The sequence below is a fragment of the Triturus cristatus genome, chromosome 3_1 (genome assembly GCF_964204655.1).
Source record: "Triturus cristatus chromosome 3_1, aTriCri1.1, whole genome shotgun sequence".
NCBI classification, from domain to species: Eukaryota; Metazoa; Chordata; class Amphibia; order Caudata; family Salamandridae; genus Triturus; species Triturus cristatus.
Window position 1 is genome coordinate 122,228,001 of NC_140583.1, and position 22,625 is coordinate 122,250,625.

The window sequence follows — 22,625 nt, forward strand, 5'->3', positions numbered from 1 at the left end:
CATGTAGAAATACAATGTTACACTTGACCTAATAGTGAACAAATCACAAAAGCTGTTTTCACTGTAGCAAGGCTGTGTGTTCCACAGGAAAGCAGTAGATTGCTACTTTAGTCAAGGAAACAGCTAGATGTATCATTCAAAGACTCTTTTTAATAGTTTTAAAATCGAATTGGCAAATGGCAAAAATAATTTTTACTAAGGTAATGGTGCTTTTAGAAAGTTACCTTTTCCCTGCCAAAAGCCTCTGGAGGTTTTTTTTGCATGAGTTCCAACTGTTCTCTTACAACTGAATAGCCCAATTGCTGTGGTATGAAAATTACTTCCAGGGCAAGACAAAGGCCTTGGATGTGGGGAGGTTTTCAGTTCTCTTAGCAGGAGGTTCATTTGCGCTGTGCCCAGGAACTTGATTAACTTTAAAGAGGCCTACCAGGATGGTGTTAGCTGACACTAGTGCAGGGCCTGTCTTTGTTTTCCCAGTTGGTCAGCAGTCACAGCACAGTGGTAGAGGAGCTGAACAAAATAACATATGAACTGTCCACAGAGGAGGGGTTGCTCATTTCCCTGGCCACACCTCAGGGGTGGGAACACAGACTAAGCACAGAGGGTGAAAGATTCTGCCATGCTGGATTGAGTTGGAGGGGTGGAGTGAGGGATTGTTTACTGTAAGCCCAAAAGGAGCTGCTGCAAAAGAGAGTGGGTTATCCCTTGGAATTTTTTTTATTTTTATTTGGCAGGGAGGGGCTAAGAGTCTACCCACAAGCTAATGCCAGCCATGCATGTGACATTCCTGGGTAAGTTCTGAAGAACTCTTCTGGATCTGTGGAAGACATAAGTAGGGCTGCACTGACCTGTAAGGGACCTGTACACCTGTACCTGCTCCCACTTGTTCTCATAACAGAGAAGGAAGCTCCAAGGGCCAGTTGGCTGACCCCCTGTTAAGCTATAGGGCTGCAAAAAGCTGCAAGAAGCCCTGTTACCAGTAGAGCCTGGCTGACCAGTTTCAACTGGGCCTGCCCTGGACCCTGCTCGTGGCTTCTGCTGGAGTGAGTTTACTGGAGTGACCCTCTAATGCTGTTCCTGAGGTTGACCCTTGGCTGTGTAAAAGGGTACATTCTGAAAAACCCGTGACTTTTAAACATTTTGGCTCCAAAGACCTCTGAAGAACTGGAACAAGCCTGCTAAGTCAATCCGATGGAGGTGTATTGCTGCTGGGCTAAAGATTCAGGTTGCTCCTGCTCGAAATATTTCTGGAGCTGCAAATCAATGTCAGCGGGACTCTGTGGAGAGGGTATCTGGACATCTGGAGCTCTGTTGTGTTATAGCTTGCAGACTTGCTCTGCGGAAGGAATCCGAGCTCCAAAAAAGAGACTACTTTCAAACATACAAATCTTCACAGGACAATGGTGCCAAAAAGTATCCCACCTGCGAGGGACCTTCTTTCTCCAGCTTGGAGCTTTCCCACTAAAAACTCAACAAATTTACCTGGACCTTGTCTGTTTACTATTAAATATTGTGAAGCACTACTTAGCCACAGCCTGCTGCCTTGCCCCGCTGAGGATTTTCAACTCACATTTCAGAGATTAAGTCAGCTGAAACTACTTACGACCAGGTCGAACCTGGTTTCTGCATCCAACCTGTGCTCCATAGCAGTCGGACTCAAATCGCTCCTAGGTACAAGTCAAGCGCAGCCACTTGACCTGGGTTAGCTCTTAATGTCTTTATGTGCTATTTTCATTTAAAACTATAATACTTTATATTTCTGGTTCTCTTTATTGGAGTTTTGTTGTTTTGGTGGCATTTTATTAAGTGGATTATTCTCTATGTTTTGTAAAGTGGAGTAGGATTTTTATTGTGCTGTGTTCTGCTTTGGTACTTCTAAATACTTTACACATTTTCTAAAGTTAAGTCTGTGTGTTCTGTGTCATAATTGCCAGAGGTTGAGCTCAGGTTTAAATTACTGAAACCTTTACTAGACCTAATAAGAATAGTGGAATATTTACTTGTGGATGAATTCCATCTACCCCTACTAATAATAAACTTTCTCACAGAAAGGTAGACCAAAATGCCCATGATGATGTAACCACTGTCTGGTTTGATCAATTCCAGTGCCTTGAAGATGCTGAAACAATTCTATCATTGGATGGTCTTTCAAAAGTTAAACGTTTGCCACCCTCAACCTGCCTGACATGTTTTGGCAAAGCTGATATCAGATTAGTGGATTCTTAGTAGGCCCTCCACTGCTCTAGGATAGAGTCGCTGTCAGTGAGATACAGAATACAAGTAAATCCCAAACCCCTGTTCGGTTGTGATATTATAAAGGCCCCACTACACTAAAGTTTAGCCACAGTGCCAAAATTCAGTAACCAAATAAAGTGAGTTTGCAAAACGATGTTAATCTTCTGATTAATTGTGTGGCAGTTAGTTTAATTTTAAGAGGGTCTCAATGATATCATACAGGACAACTGTGGCACAAGAACGAGCGAAAGCTTGTATCAACCAAGTGATGGAGCCTGCAAAAAGAGAGCCCTGCACTGACCTGCAGGGAAATAAAAAGACAGATCATTTTCACTTTCCCCACTAACACCCTCCTCCCTCTCCATAGGGACATAAAACAAAACATAGGTTTAACCCTGGGGCAGTCTGCCACCATACTGGAGCATATTTTGAAAAATCTCTGCCACTGAAACAACAACATCAAGGAGCAGGACATCAAGACCAGAGGCAGTAGGTAGCCAGTCAAGCTACATACAAGAGAAGTTACAAAAACAATTATTCCCTGTATACTCTGTCCGAGCTGATACGACTTCTGCAAAACCTCTGATACTAGAACCAGTGAGGGATAACACCTTCAGTGGGTATCCCTATTAGTATTTTCTAGAAACACTCTGTAACAAATGTTGTTACTGGTTGAGGGGAGTGAGACCCTACTCAAGTGACCGCTACAACCCTTGTCAGGGTGAAGTCACAAGCAAATCCCAAATCAACCTGAGCTCAACCTCTAGTAGCTTGGACCAGGACAGTGAGGCTTAACTTAGAGGCAATTTGGAAAGTATTTATGCAAACAGTAATTAAGTGAAAATACAAGACAAGAAAAAAATCACACCAAAATTGAAAAATAGAGCAAGCTTTAATAAATAAAACAAGACCAGAATGACAACAATTCCATCAGTAGTACTGGAGGGATGCTAATTTGAAGATGTCAGTGAATATAGTGCCAAAAAGCACAAATCACCTACTGTTGTTTTTTTTGGTTGCACTGTACTGGGACTGTTGAATGCATGCCAGCTACAGGGAACCAGTTAGGCCCGCTAAGCAGGAGTTCCTTTAAATCCTGGTTGTGGAGCATTGCAATGTCCTGCATCGAGGATGCGTTGTGCATCCGAGACAATGCAATGTCTGGGTTAGAGATGCGTTGCGCATTCTTAGCTCTGAGGAGCAGTGAGGCTGTGATGCCAGGTTCTCCATCGTTGTGGAGGAGGTCATCAACAAGGGCGCTTATGATGTGACATCTTGCATCGAGGATGCCTCATGCAACAGCGGTTTCATAGAAGCTGCAGTGCTTGCAAAACGGGGTTCTGCATCGTTATCAAGGCTGCCGTCGTTGAGGATTTATGATGTGAGGGCTTGCATCGATGATGCGTCAATGTTGCATTGTGCAGTGGTGGCTCCAATGAGACTGCGATAGTGATACAAAGTCCTTGCACTGGGAACGTCCATGCAACACAGGCGATGCATCGGTTCTGCTTGGATTTTCGCTGCACAACAGAGGTGCTGTGCCAGTTTTGCTAGGTCCAAAGATGGGCTGGCAGAGCACCTTCAAGCCCACTTCCAAGAGTCCAGGACTGCTGTGGCACCACTTGGCAGGGTAGGAATGACAGTTGCAGAGTCCAGGCGCTTGTTACAAGAGACTAGCTCTCAGAGTCACTTTGGTGGTCCTGGGTACAGGTTGCAGATCCAGTCCTTCTCATACAGGCGGGCAGCAGATCATCACAGCAGGGCATTCGCCCGCAGAGTGGCTGTCCTTTCAGCAGCATAGCAGTCCTTGTTCCTAGAAGAGCTTTCCACAGGTCAATAAGTGTACTGAAGAGTTGGTGTCTGAGGAATCCCTTTAAAGTGCTCAGTTTTCGTGCTTCCCATGCCCTTGCTCCGGACTAACCACAAGGGGTATGCAATCCTTCGTGTGAAGGCAACACAGCCTATTCAGGTGTATATGGGGCTGTGCCCTGTTCTGCTCTCCCATCCTGCCTGTGATGGCCCATCCAGCACTCGTAAGCTCTCTATTGTGTGTAGCTGTCTTCAATGAATACACAAAGGCCTACTGTCAACTATACCTGGTAATGTGACCCAGAGACAGGTTGCAGGTGCTAAATGGCAAACTTAGGAAAAGGAGAACTTTCTAAAAGTTGCATTCTCGAAATTGTAATTCAGAATCTGCCTTTACTTTAAACGAGTATTATTCATTTAAATTCCAAAGACACCAAACACAAAATGTTTACCTGTTCCCATTTGTAAGTTATTCTTATTAAACGTAATAAAAGAGCATCAATGTCATCCTATGGGAGAGATGGGGCTTCCACTAGTGAAAAATGAATTTAGGAGTTTTTCACCACCAGGACATGTAACTTAGAAGAACATGTCCAATTCTTTAAAAACTCTGCACCCTGTTCTCTGGGCTGTTGAGGGCCTACCTGATGGCTAACTTTTATGTATTTAAAAGGAATGTTTAGGCCTGGCAAAAAAGAAAGTTTTCCCAGGTCGAAATGGTAGTTTAAAACTTCACACACAGGATGCAATGATAGGCCTGAGACATGCTTAAAGGGCCAGTAAATTGAATGTGCTAATTGGGTGTAAGGCATTTTTACTATGGTCAAAAGAGAGAGCACACACACTTTAGCACAGGTAAGTAGTGGTACAGTGCAGAGTCCAAAGGCCAGAAAAATGAAGCCAGCAAAAACAGGAGGACTGAAGGAAAAAATTTGAAGGAAAAACCACGCCAAGGATGTCACATCCAGCAATCCTCCTCCATCATACAGCAAGGATCATCTTAATTCCAATCAGCAGTTACATTCTCATGAGTGCTAGAAGGCAGACCAACATTGCACTCTGCTTCATCTTACTAACAATGTTAACAGACGGACAACCAGACATTCCCGGTGCGACCACTAGGTACATGCTCCTCTTCGAAAAGGTTGAGTATTGAGGGCCTTTGCACCTGGAAGGGCCCCGTGGATGCAGAAACCCTCGCATCAATGCTATGGAACTTCAGGTAGAGACAGCAGACCAACACACAGCCACACCACAAGTCCAATGGAATGATGACTTTAAATTATTGGGGGACTGTAGGACTTGGCCCTTTTATTGCCTAAAGTCCCTAAACTTTTTGCTTTTCCCTAGACATTTTTCTGACAATGTGTTGACAACTTAGATGCTTTGGACACTTTGCCACTGCTAACCAGTGTCAAAGTGTAAGTGTTCCCTGTATAAAGTTATGGTAATTGGTGGTACATGATTGGTATGTTTGCCTTGCTAGTAAAGTCCCTAGTACAGTGTACTATGTGCCAGGGCTGGTAATGCAAATGCTACTAGTGGGCCAGCAGCACTATTTGTGCCACCCACACAAGTAGCCTTAAAAAGGGAACTCAGGCCTGCCATTGCAGGGCCTGCGCGTAGTTTGTGCTACTGCCATGCTGTTCTGTAAAGTGCACTCACTTGCCAGACCTTACCCTTCCCTTTCTGTGCACCTAAGACACCCCTATGGTAGGTCCACAGGACAGAATGGGAGGGCTGGGTAATATGTTTTCCAGCCTGTCCTCCCAAAAGCATAAGATGGAAAGGTGAAGTTTAGTATGCCTGAACTCACAATGTAATAACACATGTTTTTATGTAGGTGATTTTTGCATTGTGTGTTCAGAAACCACTGTTTTAAAAGTGGCTGCGTTTTTGTGCTATTACATTTCTGTGTTTCTCTGCCTGGCTGTGGATTGACTGTCTAGATTTTAAAGTGATAGGATCTGGGGAATGTCTAGACCCAGGGGAGGAGGTGAGACAGCACCAGGCTGACCTGCATCTGGAGTGTAGGGGGAGGAGAAGCCTTATAACTAAGAGAACTGAAGCCGCTGAACTTTGGAGAATGTCTTAATCAAGTGTAAACAAGACTGGAGCTACTTCGTGGTCAAGAAGACCTTTGCCAAGGAAGAAACAACTGAAGAGACTGATGGATAGAACTGCCCTTGCTGTGTGATCTGGGGCTGGCCTGCAGTTTACTGTTTCAACCAAGCAAAGGCTAAAGGGATTTTGCTGTGTGCTGTGTCCCCCTGCTTGAAGGACTTTGCGGTGTGCTGGGTTCTGAAGTAACTATCCCCATGGGCCTGAGGTGAACTGGCTCCCTGTTCGGAAACACAGGAACACAAAAGTTTCAAAGAAGACTCTCAGAGATGCTGTGTGCGTGTGCTCTGTCTAACATGAGATCTTCGTAAGGCGTGCCCTGTGATCGTGGGACCTGGAGTCCTAGTGTGTCTCAGAGACGCTGTATGCTTGTGCTCTGTCTAGCCTGAGACACTCAAAGGAGTCGCCTTGTTATCGTGTGCACCGGAATCCAAGTGAGTCTCACTGCAGTTGTGTGTGGGTGCGTTGTACACTGTGAGACCTTGGTGAGGATTTGCCTTGTCATTGTGTGCACCGGAAGCCAAGTGAGTCTCAACACCGTTGTGTGCGGGTGCGTTGTGCACCACAAGACTTTCGTGAGGATTGGCTGTGTCATTTTGTGCATCAGAAGCCAAGTGAGTCTCAACGCCATTGTGTGCGGGTGCGTTGTGCACCGCAAGACTTTCGTGAGGATTGGCCTTGTCATTGTATGCATCGGAAGCCAAGTGAGTCTCAGTGACGCTGTGCGTGTGATCTTCGTGCAGCCGGAGACTCCTGTGTGGAGTGCCCAGTGATTGTGCACTCGGAGTTAAGGAAGATTCAGCGACGCTGTGTGCGTGTGCTTTTGTGGCAGCCTGAGATCTTCGTAAGTGAAGCGGCCTGGACCAGCAGTCCCGGAGGAGCTGAGTTGCCGGCCCGAAACCCGCAGTTGCCATTCCACAAAGCTGCTCGGAGGCCCAGCCGCTGGACGAGGAGAGGAGAGTGGGTTTGCGCCCCCCAGGTAACGTGTGTTAACTCCTGGGACGGGGCGCGGGCTCATAGGGATACGCTCTTGGCCTCTCGCTCGTGTTGGCAGCGCGAGCCTCTGCTTCGGCTCGTATTGCGGCCCGTATTGCCAAAGGGAGTGCGGTACCGGGGCCGGAGTGCGAAGCTACACTTTGGAATTACATCATAGTGTGTTGGGGGCAACTGTGAGAGAATAACTGAAGGTCAGAAGATGAGGTGGAGAGACTGCCTAAGGCCCGGTGATCGGGGCCTGAGTGTACTATGTAGTATTCCATTTCTGAGAGCGGAGTACTTGACTGACGTATTACACATTGCAACATTTCTGTATAACGAACTACTTGATTGTCGTATGATTCATTGCCTTGTTCCTGCATAACGAACTACCTGATTAGCGTATTGCGCTATGCCTTATTCCTGCATAACAAATTACTTGATTAAGTGTATACGCATTGCCTCATTATTGCAGAACAACATATCTGATGGTTGGGTTACGCATTGCATTGTTTTACATTGCAAAGTGCGTGATTGTTGCATCACGCATTGCATTCGTTTAATTGCAGAGTGTCTGATTGCTACGTTACACATTACAGTATTTTTACATTTCAAAATACCTGATTCTAGCATTACAAACTGTATGACATGTGATTAGGAGTACAGGAGAATGTTTAGAAGTGCTCATTGACATCGTCAGAACTAAAAAGGGCTGGCTGGCCTAACAACGGGCCAGGAGGAATATTACAAATACGCATATGTTGGATTTATATTGTGTGGTCTTATCGTACATCTTTTTATATAAAGTTTATACTCGTTTTATAAAACTCGTGTGGAATCTATTTGTGGTGTATTGTATTATTGTGAGCGTGGTTGAGAATATTTTACACATTTGCCGTGAAGATAAGCCTGGCTGCTCGTGTCAAGCTACCGAGAGGGTGAGCTGGGCTATCTAAAAAAGTGACCTTCTTTTTCCTGACGTTGGAACGTGGGTCCCTACTTGGCCCAAGGTACCTACCTCAGCCAACCACTGATCCCGGGTCTAACAGGGACATTGCGTGCGCCCCAATAAATGCTGAATGACCAGACGTTCTATAAGTAGCCAGGGGAGGCAATGTTTTGTAGCAGCTGCTCAAATGCTGAACAACAGAGCACTTTACTAAAAAATATACATCAAAATAAAATTGGGACTTTCCCGGGTAAACCCACGCTCTGCCAACCACTGAAAACAAAGGTGGTGGGAGGTCTTATTCGACCACCTAGCAGCGATTTGCCGCCTCGTCAGGGGTTAGAAGTTCTACACAAGGGGTACAGTTCAATACAATGCAAGGGTCTTGGTGACCTCAGTACGCCAGGGTTACCTGTGTGTTTGAAACAACGTTGCCTTGTGAGTCACAGGTGAGTGTGCCTGTAGGCCACAGATTCTCGGTAACAAATGAATGAAAGGAGTGGGCCGGGCCTCTTTTCAGAGAGGTTGGGCTCCTAACGATAAAGTGCAGGGCGGTGAATGCGTCACAGGCACTGACTGAGATGAAGCCGATTTGAATTATTACTCCACGAATACAGAGTTGAAATCAGAGTTTCTCGTTTTTACGAAACAAATGCAAGCCAAATATTGGCATTCAGGGCGCGAGAGTGGGTTTGGGTTGCTGATATTGTCGAACCGTTGGACGCACACCCTCCTAATCACGGTTCCCATGGGCAGCAGATAACATTTGTGTAGGTGAGTGATTAGAGCAGGCATGACAGCTGCTCTGGGGAGTTCAACAGAGAGGGAGAAGTGTCCACCTTTACCTTGAAGTGCGGTGTTCAAGAGCAGAGAAATGCAGCCATGTCTCGACTGCGCCATCTCATGCGTGCAGGCTGGCATCCGCCATCCTGTGGCACCCCATGGGGGCCACCCCAAGAGCAGGAGGCACAGGAAAGTACAAGTATTACTTATAAACAGCAGATGCTTCCATTGAAGCTACCTGCCCCGGGACCCTGAAGTAGCTTGTGGAGGTGGGGGGGCGGGGTGGGGGGGTGGTGGCACGGTGGCACGGTGGTGGGCCGTCCCTGTGCTGATTGTTGGCCTCGTCCCTTGTGATTACAAGGACAGCGTCAGTAAGTTGTTCTGGATAGCTTGAGGTTAAAAAAAAAAGGGAAACGTGCAAAGTCAGGAGCCAGGAAGTGAACGTCTTGTTGCAGATTGCCGGTTCCACTTGGAACCAATGACGCGCATCCTCTGTGCTGGGCGCACCTAAGCAAGCCTGGAGAAATTCAACCGGACATGACTAACACTAAAAGAGGTGCACCGCCCCCCCCCCTCAAAACCCATCATACTCAAGACCTGCTGCGCTACCTGCAAAGCAGACACTTGCCCCTTCCTGGCAGAGAAACACAGAGCCGTGTTTGGGACCAACAGAAATGATCAAAGGGCCACACTCACCAAGGAAGCATAATATATAAACCAGGTGAAATAGAACACAGTTTAGAAAGTCAGCTCTACAGACTTATTGATACAAGGACACCAACAAAACGAAAACGTAAACATTTAAAATATATCCATTTACAACTGTGTTTCTATTTTTTATAAACATCTCTTAAGTCTTAACATTGTTAATGCAATTCTGATTTGCACGTTTCCATGTGGGCAAACATAGACGACACACTATACATACGTAAATGTGTGCCCAAAATACCGAAGCATATCAGTTTTAAGACATGGGCTAAAGTGGCCGGTAATATGGATGGGGCAGTGATAAATACCTATGTAAAAAGAGCGCGCAGTGAAAACCTGTCCTTTTTCAACTTAACAGCTGTTGCTTCACACTTCACAGCTGAGCGCGCATAGCTGCCCTGCCCGCCCAGCATTAACCCTCGCACTGCCAAGCAGTCGGTGGCCGTTCAATTACAAGATACACTTTCTGTCTGTCTTCTTACTTGACATCACCTCTCCTAACGCACCACTCTCTCTTTACCTGTCTCTACACATCTCTACTTGTCCATGCACCTACCCTTTCTCTATCTCGGCTCTTCCTATCTTACGTCTCTGTCATTGCACCTCTTACAACCCCACCTCTCTCTAACTGTCCTTTACAACCTCATGACTCTAACACCGCCTGAACACACTTCAGTAACTCTGTAGTTTAGTAGCCTCTCATCTCATCCTTCTCCCAGTATCTCACTGCAATGTCTCTTCCATTTGCTTCACCTGTATCGCCCCTTCACTCCTCTGTACCTCACCTCTCTATGTTCACATGTATTAATGTGCACAAATGCCATCCTATATCTATCTATCTATCTATCTATCTATCTATCTATCTATCTATCTATCTATCTATCTATCTATCTATCTATCTATCTATCTATCTATCTATCTATCTATCTATCTATCTATCTATCTATCTATCTATCCATCCATCTAGCTGTCTGTCTGTCTGTCTGTCTAATATCTATCTATCTGTCTGTCTATCTGTCTAGGGTTGCATTTGTTTACCTAAAAACATACTGTAAGTAGTGCAAAAAACAAATCGAGAATTTTGTTATTAAGAAAATAAATATATACATTTTGTACTATATTTTTATATTATATTTTAAATACCCCTATTTGTGTTTCTGTTAGGAATTTGTTTTTGGGGTGGGTACAATTTTACTATTTAAGTAGATATCCTGAGTCAGTGCATCAGAAGAACTCAGGACAGCTCAAGACTGAAAAGAAAAATCTTTAAGTTAGTGCAGCCTTCTCGAAGTGCACCTACAATCTGGAACTCCACCTTGCCACACATCAGGTCTGCCCCCTTGCACCTGGAATTTCGCAAAGACCAGATGTCTTTATGGCGCTTCTAATCCACTGATGAAGGAAGCATGTGATGCTCGCCCTCCTGGGCCTGCTGTAAACCCACCCCCTCTCCCCCTTTCTAAGTTCAAAACTCTGAATGTCCTCCTGCCCAGTGCGAGCACTCTGGTACCCTCTTCCTGTAACCGCGCTCCGTGGCTCTGCGGTGAGGCCAGTGCTACATTCATTTCGTGCCAGTAATAATTTGATATAGATTGCAATGCGCTTAAAAAATGACTTGAAAATCTGGAGTTCGCTCATAGCCTTAATAGGATCGATGACCAGTTGTTTTTCCTTGAATTTCTGCAGTTAATCCTTATTTCGTTGCCCATTTGGACGTTGTGCAAACCATGGAGGCTGATGCGTTCTCAATGTGTTCTCAGATTTGTAATAGAAAAGGGAGGGTAGGATTTGTAATAGAAAAGGGAGGGTAGCACAGTGCGCCTGTGTGTCCTAAACGCAGGCTGTACTTCGGATTAGTACTTGCAAGAGGTGCATTGCCTAATCTTATGAGCAGGCAGGAGGAAACCCCAGCCCCTCCTGCCCGACCCTGCCCGTGTAATAAAGCATATTATGCTCTGAGCGGGAGAGTGCTGGGCATGGAATGTGTCAGGCACGGTCTGCTCAAGTGCGCCATGTTCACAGGTTCAGTGCTTGTCTCGGGGGTCCCTAATCATGTCTAGATTCATGGCGGGGGATTCACCGTGAAGTCATTGATCTCGGACTCCTATTTGTTGACGGGGTTCCCGAGGTTAAATTCAGAATTACTTCTTAAAGTATGGGAGAGACCCCCTGCCTTCATTTAACATCATTTAACTAGACCCAATGTTCCTTAACTTTTTTTAGTTACATTTGTGCCTACTCTTTTGTTATATTTGTATTTTATATATTTTTGTGTAAGTTGTTTTATACATCTGTGTATTTTTTACAAGTTTTTCTTTAGGGGGAAAGCGCTCGTAATTTAATAATAATTATAATCCATACCTATAAAGTGCAAACATATCACCCCCTTAAGGTTTCAAGGCACTGGGGGCCGTCGGAGAGGGAGATGAAATGAGTTATTGCGCAGAGTCACATGGTGCTGAGCTGAGCTGCCGCCGGATCGAACCATGATGATCCCCACGCTTCGGAGTCAGCCGCCCTGGCCACTGCGCCACACCTCTGTCTATTCATGTTTTCTGTGACTTCCTTTATTTAAGACACATCCTTCATCAGGACCATGCTGTGTGTCTCAAGGATGGGAAAGTCGGAAGTCCTAAATACTAGCAACTGAAACAGGGTCCAGTATTACAAATCAGAAACAGAAACACAGTGTACAGAGGAATACCATTCCAACTTGACAATACCTTAGTACTTTTAAACCCTAATGCTTGCCTTTTCAGTAAATTTTACCTTTACCACTACAGTGACTTCTAACTACTAATTACCTATATCCAATATATTACATCCAGGTGTAATTCACCTAAAAGAGACACTTCTGTTCGATTCTGTTTTCAGTATCTGGACCTGGGTCTCCCGAGATGCTGCATTTAGTCAGCAAGTACTGAAGAGCTGATGTCTGGTTGTTTGTGTTGCATTTGGCCTTGCCGTTACACCTAATGGGTCATTCTCCTTCTTCTTGCAGGTGTACCAGGTCAATCAAGCTCGCGGGATTATGCAGAAGTTGAATTCAGTCATTCAGAAAATCACCGAACCCATCCAGCCCCGGGTGGGAGGACGCAACTCGATGACAGTCAAGCAACTGTCCTACCCTTTCTCCAGAGAGCGGCAGCACTTGTAAGTTTGACAGAGCTCTGCGTCGTCACAGCTATGCATGGATGTTTTATACATGGATCCCATTGGACGACAGTATGTGGAACATAGGCATTGAGCTTACATTTTCACTGCTCTGAGATAAGATCATTGAAGGACTTGTTTCATTTTTCGCTGCTCAGACATCAGAGTTGCGAATTGCAGGACCTGAAGCCTGTGCTTTGACTGAATTCAATCTATTGCCTTACACAGGTCTCTGGAGATCCCAGGGAAACTGGGGTATATAGGGGCAGCTTCTGTGTTACTAACCACCACCCCCGTTTTGAGTCGATGGAGGTCTTCGGGTCTAGACTGACATGGAAAGGCAGGCGATGCCAAGAAACATCTCAGAGAGATGCTGAAAGCGCTGCGCTATATGTCGGCTCTCAATGCTAGAGCAGGGAATGCTACTTCAGGCGGGGGTGGGTATGCTCAGAAGGTGGTTTGAAAGTGAGGTAGTGAAAAGAAAAAATCCTCTGGGCACAGCTACGTCAGTCTAAGTGCTTGACCAACTGCTGTACTTAAGACCTAACCCTTGTTGCTCACTCAAGGTAGAGACGATTGGACCATATATAATCAGCAGGTGAATAAAAAACAATAAAATTATCAAAATACCAAAATATACAAAATTAAATTTATTCACAAAATCTCAAATATAAAAACAATACAATAATTGATATTATATCTAACAACAATCACATAAACAATACATAATTACAATAGACTCACAAAAACATAAACAATACATACTAAAAGAAAGAACGTGTAAAATAGACAAACAAAATATGTCATTAGAATTTACATATCCGTGATCTAACACTACTTTTGGCGTAGAACTTGGTGTTTTTATAATTTCCAACTCGTTCTATCGCCTGTGTTCACAGATTATGTGGTTAAAAAGGAGTCGACGCGAAAGTGACGTAGGATATGTTTGCACTGGGGAAGGCTGAGTGGAAGATATTGCCTAGATTGGAAGGAGACGGAAGCAGTATGCTAGATATAATTTTTTTTTAGATTAAGCGAGGAAGGCGAGGAGTCTCCTGAGGGTGATGGGGGAGGAAGGCAGGACACCAGGTACGAAATAAACAACAAACGTACTCTATACCCAATATTGCCAAAAAGATGACAAAATAACCATGATAGCCAACCATGAAAAATCAACATAGAATACATATGCTAGTAGCAAAACAAATATACATGTTAGCCGAAGACAAATATCCACTATACTTGAGCATAAAGAATAAAAATGGCTTTAATCATACTATTCAATCATATAATTACTACAAAACAAATGCATTCACAGCAGAACCATTCGATCTGTGTAAACCCCCAATTGTTCTGTATAAAGATCACAGCGTTATTCAATTTGTTGTTAAATAGTTTGCACAAACAGGCCGAATATGGTGGACAGTGTTGATTCAAATATTGATGTTTCCTATATGGGCCAAACAATGGAGATTGGAAAAGGCATCAATTCATGTTTCGGGTGACTTCCTTTATTTAATACTCATCCTTCATCAGGACCATGTTGTGTGCGTCAAGGACGGGAAAGAAGGAAGTCCTAAATACTAGCAACTGAAACAGGGTCCATTAATACAAATTAGAAACAGAAAGAGGTCTCAAGAGGGGCGGGACCACAGCAACATCAATGGAAAGTCAACAACATTCTACTAAGTGTTCACAGTACATAGTAGCAAGAATGTGTATCTATTAAATTGATCTAATAAGTCATCTACTACATAACAATGTCATATGATAAAGAGGTCAGGAAAGAGACTGAAAATATAAGCAATCATGATTTTAAGTTTGTTGCTATACACAGAATATAACAATCTGGACGAACAAAACACATTCCAGGATAAACATGTCTAGCTAGCTACGTGCGAAACACAGCACAGAGAAACAATACACCTGAGAAACAATCTTGAACATATTGTGGACCTAGAAATGGCAACTTTTAATCTTTGCTCATTCACATAGTCTAAATAAAAAGGTTAAATACATCGTACTCTCTATATAAAGGCCTGCATGATAAAGACAGTAGTATATAGGGAATGTATACATCTTAAATCAGTTTGATTGACTCCAAAAGTGGACAGTTGTTAACTAGAGGAAACAGTTAACCAGAAGAGTTCAGAAGGAATCAATGTACAGTCCGGAGAAAGGAGCATAAACATAAAGTTAACTAACCTGATCCTAGGAACGCAGTAACGACAACTGTCTACCGTGGGCTACAAAAACTACATAAAGTTGAGTCTACATCACATCCCCAGATCAGCACAAGCGATAGTAAGGTGGGATATATGTCTGAAACAAAACACAGCCAGGATAAGCAGGGAGCTAAAACCAAACAATACTAAAAGCTCTTCAAATGTGGGTATAACAAAACGAGATGCACAGACCAAAAAGTGTCTCTCTCCAGTGCTTAACTTGAGCCGGTGGTTGCCGGTGGAGGTGGCTGGCACTCCTGTTTTTCACATCAGACATTTACAGAGACAAGAGACGGGCAACCACACAAAGCAGAAAGACATAGGAAGAGAAAGACGGAAAAACTGTCACACACTGGAAGCTGCTTCACCTGCTACTTTATTGTGGCTGAGGTAGGTGAGGCTGTGCATTGCTCCATCATGTCTCCACATCCCACATGGCTGATCTGCATGAGAGGATAGGAATTGTGAGGAACATATACAACATATCATTGTAGATGGGCAGTTGTCAATAACATGGGGTTTTCCATCGTGGGAATCCAATTAACATCCCAGAAGAGAGCTTTACTCTTGCTGTCTGTTTGATGTCGCTTCTAACAAACACCCCTATCGTTAACAGCTATCATCTATAACTCTATATTTCTACCACTAATCTATTTTCTTTGCACCACCAGTCAGTAGATATAAACTTATACATGCAGCTCCATCCATGACATACAAATACAGCAGAAACTTTTTCCGAGTCAGTTTTTCGAAAAAAAGAATGTAAGGATTTTGAAGTTTGTTGTGGTTGACTTTCCTTTTTTGTTCTAAAGTTTTCAGGTCTCACCTACAAACCACTTTAACTATCTGGCAAGAGCTTTTGTCAATCTAGAAAACACACCGCAAGGCATAGACATAGAAAGAAACTCTTGAATAGCCCCTTTAAGCCATTTCCTACTATGCTCCAACTAGTTTTAGGTAGAGGATAACAGGGTTGTCCATCCGCATTGATATCAGTCCAAGACTCTTCGTTATTGTGTACGCTAAACATGTAGTCCGTATAATATCTTTCTTTTTTTTTGTAGGGGCTTTTTTATTGTGAGGGACTCCACCCTCTCTTATTTTAATTGACTTGAAGGGTTTGCCTGCAGTGCACATATCCTGTCGTAAAGCAGGGCTGAGCAGCTACAGAGGACACAGCATCTGTCCCATCAGTTCATTAATGACAGGGTGCATCACTGGAAACTCAAAGAGGAGCGTTTGTTGTGGGAAAAGTCTGTGTCTCCCAGATCTCCCTCCCCAGCACAGCCACAATCCTAGTGCAACAACCAATTGTAGCATACAACTAACCAAAGGCAACACATCCTCCCAGCGCCTCATCTCCATGAATGCTGCAGTGCGAAGCCGCTTGTTGGGAAGATGGTAGCTGCGGCCTGTGTAGGTAAGAGCAGGGCCAGGTTGGGGGTATTCGATAGACAACAACGAGGGGGAATTAAATAAATAATGTTCCCTCCACGTCGTCTGTCGAAACCCCCCTCCTCCTCCCCGCAACCAGGCCCCACGCTCCTACGTGCAAGGGCTGTAGCTGGAAAATGGCAATGGTTTCGGATACATATGATGTCACATAGGAATGTAAATGCGGGGCTTGTGAGACATACACATAGAGCATGCTTGCAGTGTCTCTGCAGACGGAGCTTCAGCACGTCAAAGCAGAGGCAGACATCCCTTGTGGTCCAGAGTGGCTACCCTCCTTACAGGACTTTAGATCAATGCTGGGGCTATCACCTTCAGTGATCTGCTCTGCGGTTGTTTTCTGCTCCTCTGCAGTACACTGCCTCCACCATTACCCTCACCCCCCAGGATATTCACTCCACCACTATGTCCCTGATTTAACTTTGGTAAATCATTATTTTCTGGCTTCTTTGTTTTCTTGATGTAACACAAGACTTAACATTCAAAAACGCTTAAGCAATCCTGTCTGATACTCTCCAGAGGTGTGTGTGTGTGTCTATCTATCTATCTATCTATCTATCTATCTATCTATCTATCTATCTATCTATCTATCTATCTATCTATCTATCTATCTATCTATCTATCTATCTATCTATCTATCTATCTATCTATCTATCTATCTATCTATCTGTATATATATACACATATATATAAATATATAATATATGTTTTCCGAAGTTTAACTAAGCTTTAACCTTTGTTTTTTCATTAAATAAGAACAATACACTTCTGGTGTCGAAATGCGTAGAGGGTGCAGCTCTTTAAACTACAATTTACCTGCTGGGAGTGTGCATGCTTTTTCCTTGGACACTGAAAATATTGCTGTTGATGTACATATAAATATATGTGTGTGTGTGTTCCGACGTACCATAGCACAGAGCTTAACTAGAAGCGTTCTGTATAATCAAGAGGCTGCTGTCGACCTTCCCTTCTGCTTGCTTGTGGTAGTTAGCACCCTTTCCCACAGCTTGCAGCTTCTTTGTAATTGCCACTCGCCTACAGTCGCCTGCCTGCTCTGGCTCTTCGGCCCCTGCCTGCTTCGTCAGTGCAGCATCCTCTGTGGTTGCTGTTACGATCTTTGCTCGGCCCCCTGTACAGCAACATAGCACCTCCTACCTGTCAGTGAGCACACTTTAGATTACCCGTCACATGGTGTGTGAGGATCTGTATTCACATTATGCGCCTTTGTGCTAGCTAACAGGTTGAAGCATAACACATAGATAAAAACGCAGATCTCTGCCACACCCCCAGGCGCTAGGCCGTCAGTATCGGAAATATATCTGCTCCCGCCTCTCCTTCCGAGCAGTGACGTCCTCACACACTGGAAATGAGAAACTCAACAACTGTAAGGCCTTCAGCTGGCCGGCTACGCCTCACACACTACTTGTTCCCAGCTCCCTGGCCAAGGACAAAAGAAACCACTGCCTGCCAAACAGCCCTCCTGAATCCACCAACCACACACCTTTTGTTGTGCTATTTCTTTTTATTAACAAAATGTTATCCAATACGTGACATATGCTGGTTCTACCACAGGCATTAATTAGCGTACAGATGTTCAAAACTGGTATCACAATCTGGTTCAGTGCTGTATTTGACAGTTGATATAAGCAGGTTTGCAGGACAACAGTCTATTGTGCATAATGTTGACAATGACCAGGTGAGCAAGGCAACACATACGTCATCCACATTTTTATCATCACCAACCACACTCCTGCCTCATTTACGGGCCCCAAGTGGAGGGCTGGATCCTCTGTACCTTCATTTTTGGTAGACAGTGTGTGTGTGTTTGTGTGTGTGTGTGTGTGTGTGTGTGTGTCCACTGAAAAATAAATATACACATATTGGTTCTTAACCAATAAGATCACTTGTCGGCAAAGCTAGTAAGTTTGTGTTGGGTGCTTGCCTTTTGTTGCCTTTATCAAGGATTATTTTGCTTCGCCCGGTATTTGTAAATATTTTATTTTTGCTGAATAGCTAGACCCTTGCCAAAATGAAAAGTAGACATTGTGTAAAAGCAAAAATATTTTTGTGGACTCAACGCAATGCATACTATGCCATAGTATTGAGCGATATCGATGGAGATTACTTTGTGTGGATGCGCACTTTGTGAAAGGTCAGAATGCCATCTCTCATAGTAAAGATAACCAATGGCTGATGTAGACTGACCCGTTCCCATGATGCAGTGGACTGAAGAAAAATGGGAATTGACAAAAGGAGACGAATGGAAGGAACATTATGAGTATGATCTAAAATCAGTTCTCTACTTAATGTTAGTTGTGCAAACACTAGTCACAGATCACAATCATTATTGAGGAATTCACAGTTCTCCACATATGACATCATTGCTGCAGCGTAAAGGTGCACTTTATTCCCTGTGATGGTATATTCTAAGCGTGTGCCTGGACTTTGTCTGTGTCACTGACTTTTTGCATGTGACAGCATATCCTAGGCACACAGTGGCAGGATACAACACGTATGGGGTAAATAATCGCTTTTAAGCTATATGGAAGCGGTTCTTGGGTATGAATGACTCTGTAGTGTCTATGCAATCTCGTTGACTACATCTTGCAGTTCTTAGTAAATCTGTAGCCTGATGTTGCCATATAATCATTGAGAGACTGTGTCGTGGCTGTTAGCAGTAAGAGAGTGTTGCCTACCGGCGCTGTAGCCAAATGCCTGGCCGGTGTTCTTGGACCACTCTCTCCAGTTTTAAGGTACCCGTGTGCTTTCAAGTTAAATCCACGTCTTTAATGTTGAGTGTTGGGACTGTTTTGGAAGGATTGGTGCTTCTTCAGGGCCTTTCACAGGGATTGTTTGTTTTGATTTTGGTCTGGGAACGCCCGTGAGGGTCCAGAAGTTTAGCAAAGACAGCCCGGGTAGCAAGCGAGAAATAGGGCTGGAATAGTAAAATACAGAAATTACCAGGGTTGAATGGCCCCCCAGGATTCTGGGCCCCGGTGCCACTACAGCGGTAGCTACCCCCATGTGAGAGTCATATCTGACCTAAAATTGAGGGGGAAGAAACTTTGTGACCTCCACAGCAAAAGAGTGGAATCTACTTCCTCTCCATATCAGAGGTATGTCAAATTTGCTGATGTTTGGAAGGGTTTAAAAACTTGGCTTTTTGCCAATTAGGAAATCAACAAATAAGGCAATGGTTCACACTTCAGCTAGCGCCTTGATACCTGCGGGTATGTGTTGTGCTTTATAGGTTATCATAACATAACATAATAACATAACAAGCCTGGAAGACAACAGTGATCCTTACAAGTGTTAGTGAGTAGAGCAACTACCAAGGCAGGTCTTGCCTGCCCTCGCCTTTGGCCCAGTTCCTCTCTGCATCAGTACCGGGGCTGACTTGATTCAGACTGCATGTAATATGTTCACATGCTGAGAGCCGTGGGATGGCTTGTGGGGGCAAATCAATGCTTTTGTAGGCCTCACTGTGAAGATCTAACACGTGGTGATGAGGGGAAAAAACGAGGACACTGGTACGGTCCCCTTTCAGTGGCAAATGTTTGGGCAAATGTTGGGCTGTTATTATCTGGTGCTTTTTTATCTGGTGTTATTTTATGGTTCTATCTGGTGTATTTTGGCTTTGCCAGTGTATGTTGAATTGCATCACAAGCATTGGAAAAGTAAAATAATTCCTTAATGACCACCGTGCATGCGTGTGGATATATGTCATCTGGCTTGTAATGGAGCTTCTTTTTTTATTATTAAACTCCATTACTAGAATGCTGCCATGCATGTTCACGCACATTCAGGAGCCATCTTTTAATGGAGTTTCAAAACACGCAAGAAATACCATTATAAGATGGCTTCCGTGGGAAGAAAAAACTGTGGCTTTGTCAATAGGCCCACACTTTGTGACGAAGGCAAGACCTATTGGTTTTGCCAATGCTTGCCTTTTCTCTTATGTAGTTCTTTTTCATTCTTGCATGCAGTTCTTTTTTACACTTCTTTATGTTGTTTTTCTACTCTGATAATTAGTTTTTAAGCAGTATGAGCCCAGTACTTAAATACGGGACAGCCTATGGCGTGAGCATGATTAGGAAACCAAACACCACTGCATGGTTTACAATGTTTTACCGAGTATAATAGTAACTTTTGTGCACGTTATTTTCATTGCATTTTAGAATGTCCCACCCGTGGTCAACAGTTATTGAGGATCTGAATGCACTCATGCATTTTTCTGAGATTGAGTCACATTTTTTATGTTAAACCGCAACAATCTGGAACTCAGTCCCAAAGATATTCGAAGTATAGGTACTTTCCATACATCTAGAATGCCATTCGATGGAAACGCTCATGTCTTTTGTTAGGGCCTGAAGGCTCTTGGTATAACAGAGCACCCTGTCTGAAACAACATTGCACAATGTAAGCTTTACTCAGACTTTGTGCCACTAAACGAAATTACTAAAAAACAAAGTACATCACGCATAGATAAAATGTCAACATTAAAGAACGCTGAGACCCCTTTTCAACATCAATCGGGGATATCAGTGAGACATTCTTCTAAGAAGTTATGCATGTGCAGTTCTCTGTAGCATCCATGTTTTATCTCTGCTTGATGCATTGTACAGAGTGCTCAAACTCTATGGGGCCCGTTTAAAGCGTAATACAATCCCAGAAATAAATAAATAAAAAATATAATAAATACAGCTTAATGCAACCTCATGAATAAATAAATAAAAAAATAACTCCATGCCCGTTGGCAGCATGATTCCTTTCAATAATAAAAATAGTACTATTAAAAATCAGCATCCCAAGAAGAAATAACTCAGCAATTTACAAAGATGCAACTGCACAATTTGAACGTAATACATTCTGCATCCTATAACTTAGCTTCGAGTACAAATGTATATTTCTTTTCACTGCTCCAAGGATATGTTTCATTCTGTTGGCTCAGCAGCCTTCCTTATCCTAAGAGACTTAATCAAAAATAAGGCTGTGACTGCCCACTCAGCGGATGAATAAATTGGGCATTAAAGAAAGTCTAAGTAAGGCGCAGCCCGGTTCATATGCAAAGTTCCAAGAAGTGGACATTAATCCCTTCCACCTCATGACAGTCACACAGACAGGGTCTTTGTAGATAGGGGCTGCTAGCCCATTGCCTGAAGGTCTAGTCTGATTGAATCCAGCTGACTTCAGTTGGGTCATGCTCCTGAGCCTTGGGTTTATCTTACAGTTATATAGAATTGTGAGCTATGTATGAGTTTGTTGCCGACAGTAGCAATCATCTTCATTGTAAAGGCTTGAGCATCCACTTTCTCCCTTGTTAATTTGCACAGTGACTGTATTCATGAAGCACAGTGCTGTGGTTGCTGATAGCTCTCTTCAGTGATACTACAATGCTTCTAAGCTCTTTGAAACTTCGCTTTCCCAAACCACGCCCAGCTTCCAAATGGTACCACACCTCAAAAGTGGTGTGAAGGGTGAATACTTAAAGAGAATCATGTTGTGAGCTTCAGCATGGATGGATATAAGACCCCATTTCAGCCATCAATGTTCTGGCGGACGTGCCTCAATGTGAGACGGGAGTGCTATTTGGACAAGAAAAAGATATCCTGTTCACCCGTTGAGACTTTGGGACCACAAGTAAGGATCCCTCTCTACCTTTTCCCTTCTTTGTACCTTATGCTTTGACTGCTGGAATCCAGCGCTTTGCAGGAATGCAACCAAGATCAGTAGATTGCAAGAAAATATTACTGCCCACCATACTAATATAAGTAAATAGACATTTAGGAAACGAATAAAAAGGTGGACCTATACTATACAATAACAATGTGTGACCAGAAAAGATATTATTATTACAAAATATATTCTTTTATTGAAATAATCAGATATATTTATATTTTATATTTGTTTATATTTTATAACATTGTTGCTTATAAATAAACAAACAATAAAGTGCATACAGAATATAATACATAGACTACAGACAAATATATGATAAATGACAAACTTGCTCCAAAATGTATACCAACAAAGTGGTTATAAATGACATGTTCAAAATCAAGATAGGATAAACCATTTCAAATTTTTAACAATTGTCCAAAAGAAACAAAAATGGCTAACATAATTAGAATCTACGCGCGTTTCGGCTGGACGCCTTCTTCAGGTAGCCATAAGTCTAATGAAGGAAAAAGGAGAAATGAAAGTTCTTGAATATT

The 22,625-nt window shown here is 43.4% G+C and overlaps 1 protein-coding gene across 4 annotated transcripts in view; it reads left to right on the top strand.

Annotated features, from left to right (window-relative positions):
• The window catches only part of ANO1 (anoctamin 1), an 852,930-nt gene that overhangs the window by 521,507 nt on the left and 308,798 nt on the right, over positions 1 to 22,625 (top strand). For all 4 annotated transcript variants that reach the window (XM_085643533.1, XM_085643534.1, XM_085643535.1 and 1 more), the window contains one exon: positions 12,582 to 12,733. In XM_085643533.1, coding sequence (XP_085499659.1) covers positions 12,582 to 12,733 — 152 coding nt within the window. The remainder of the gene's footprint in view (positions 1 to 12,581; positions 12,734 to 22,625) is intronic.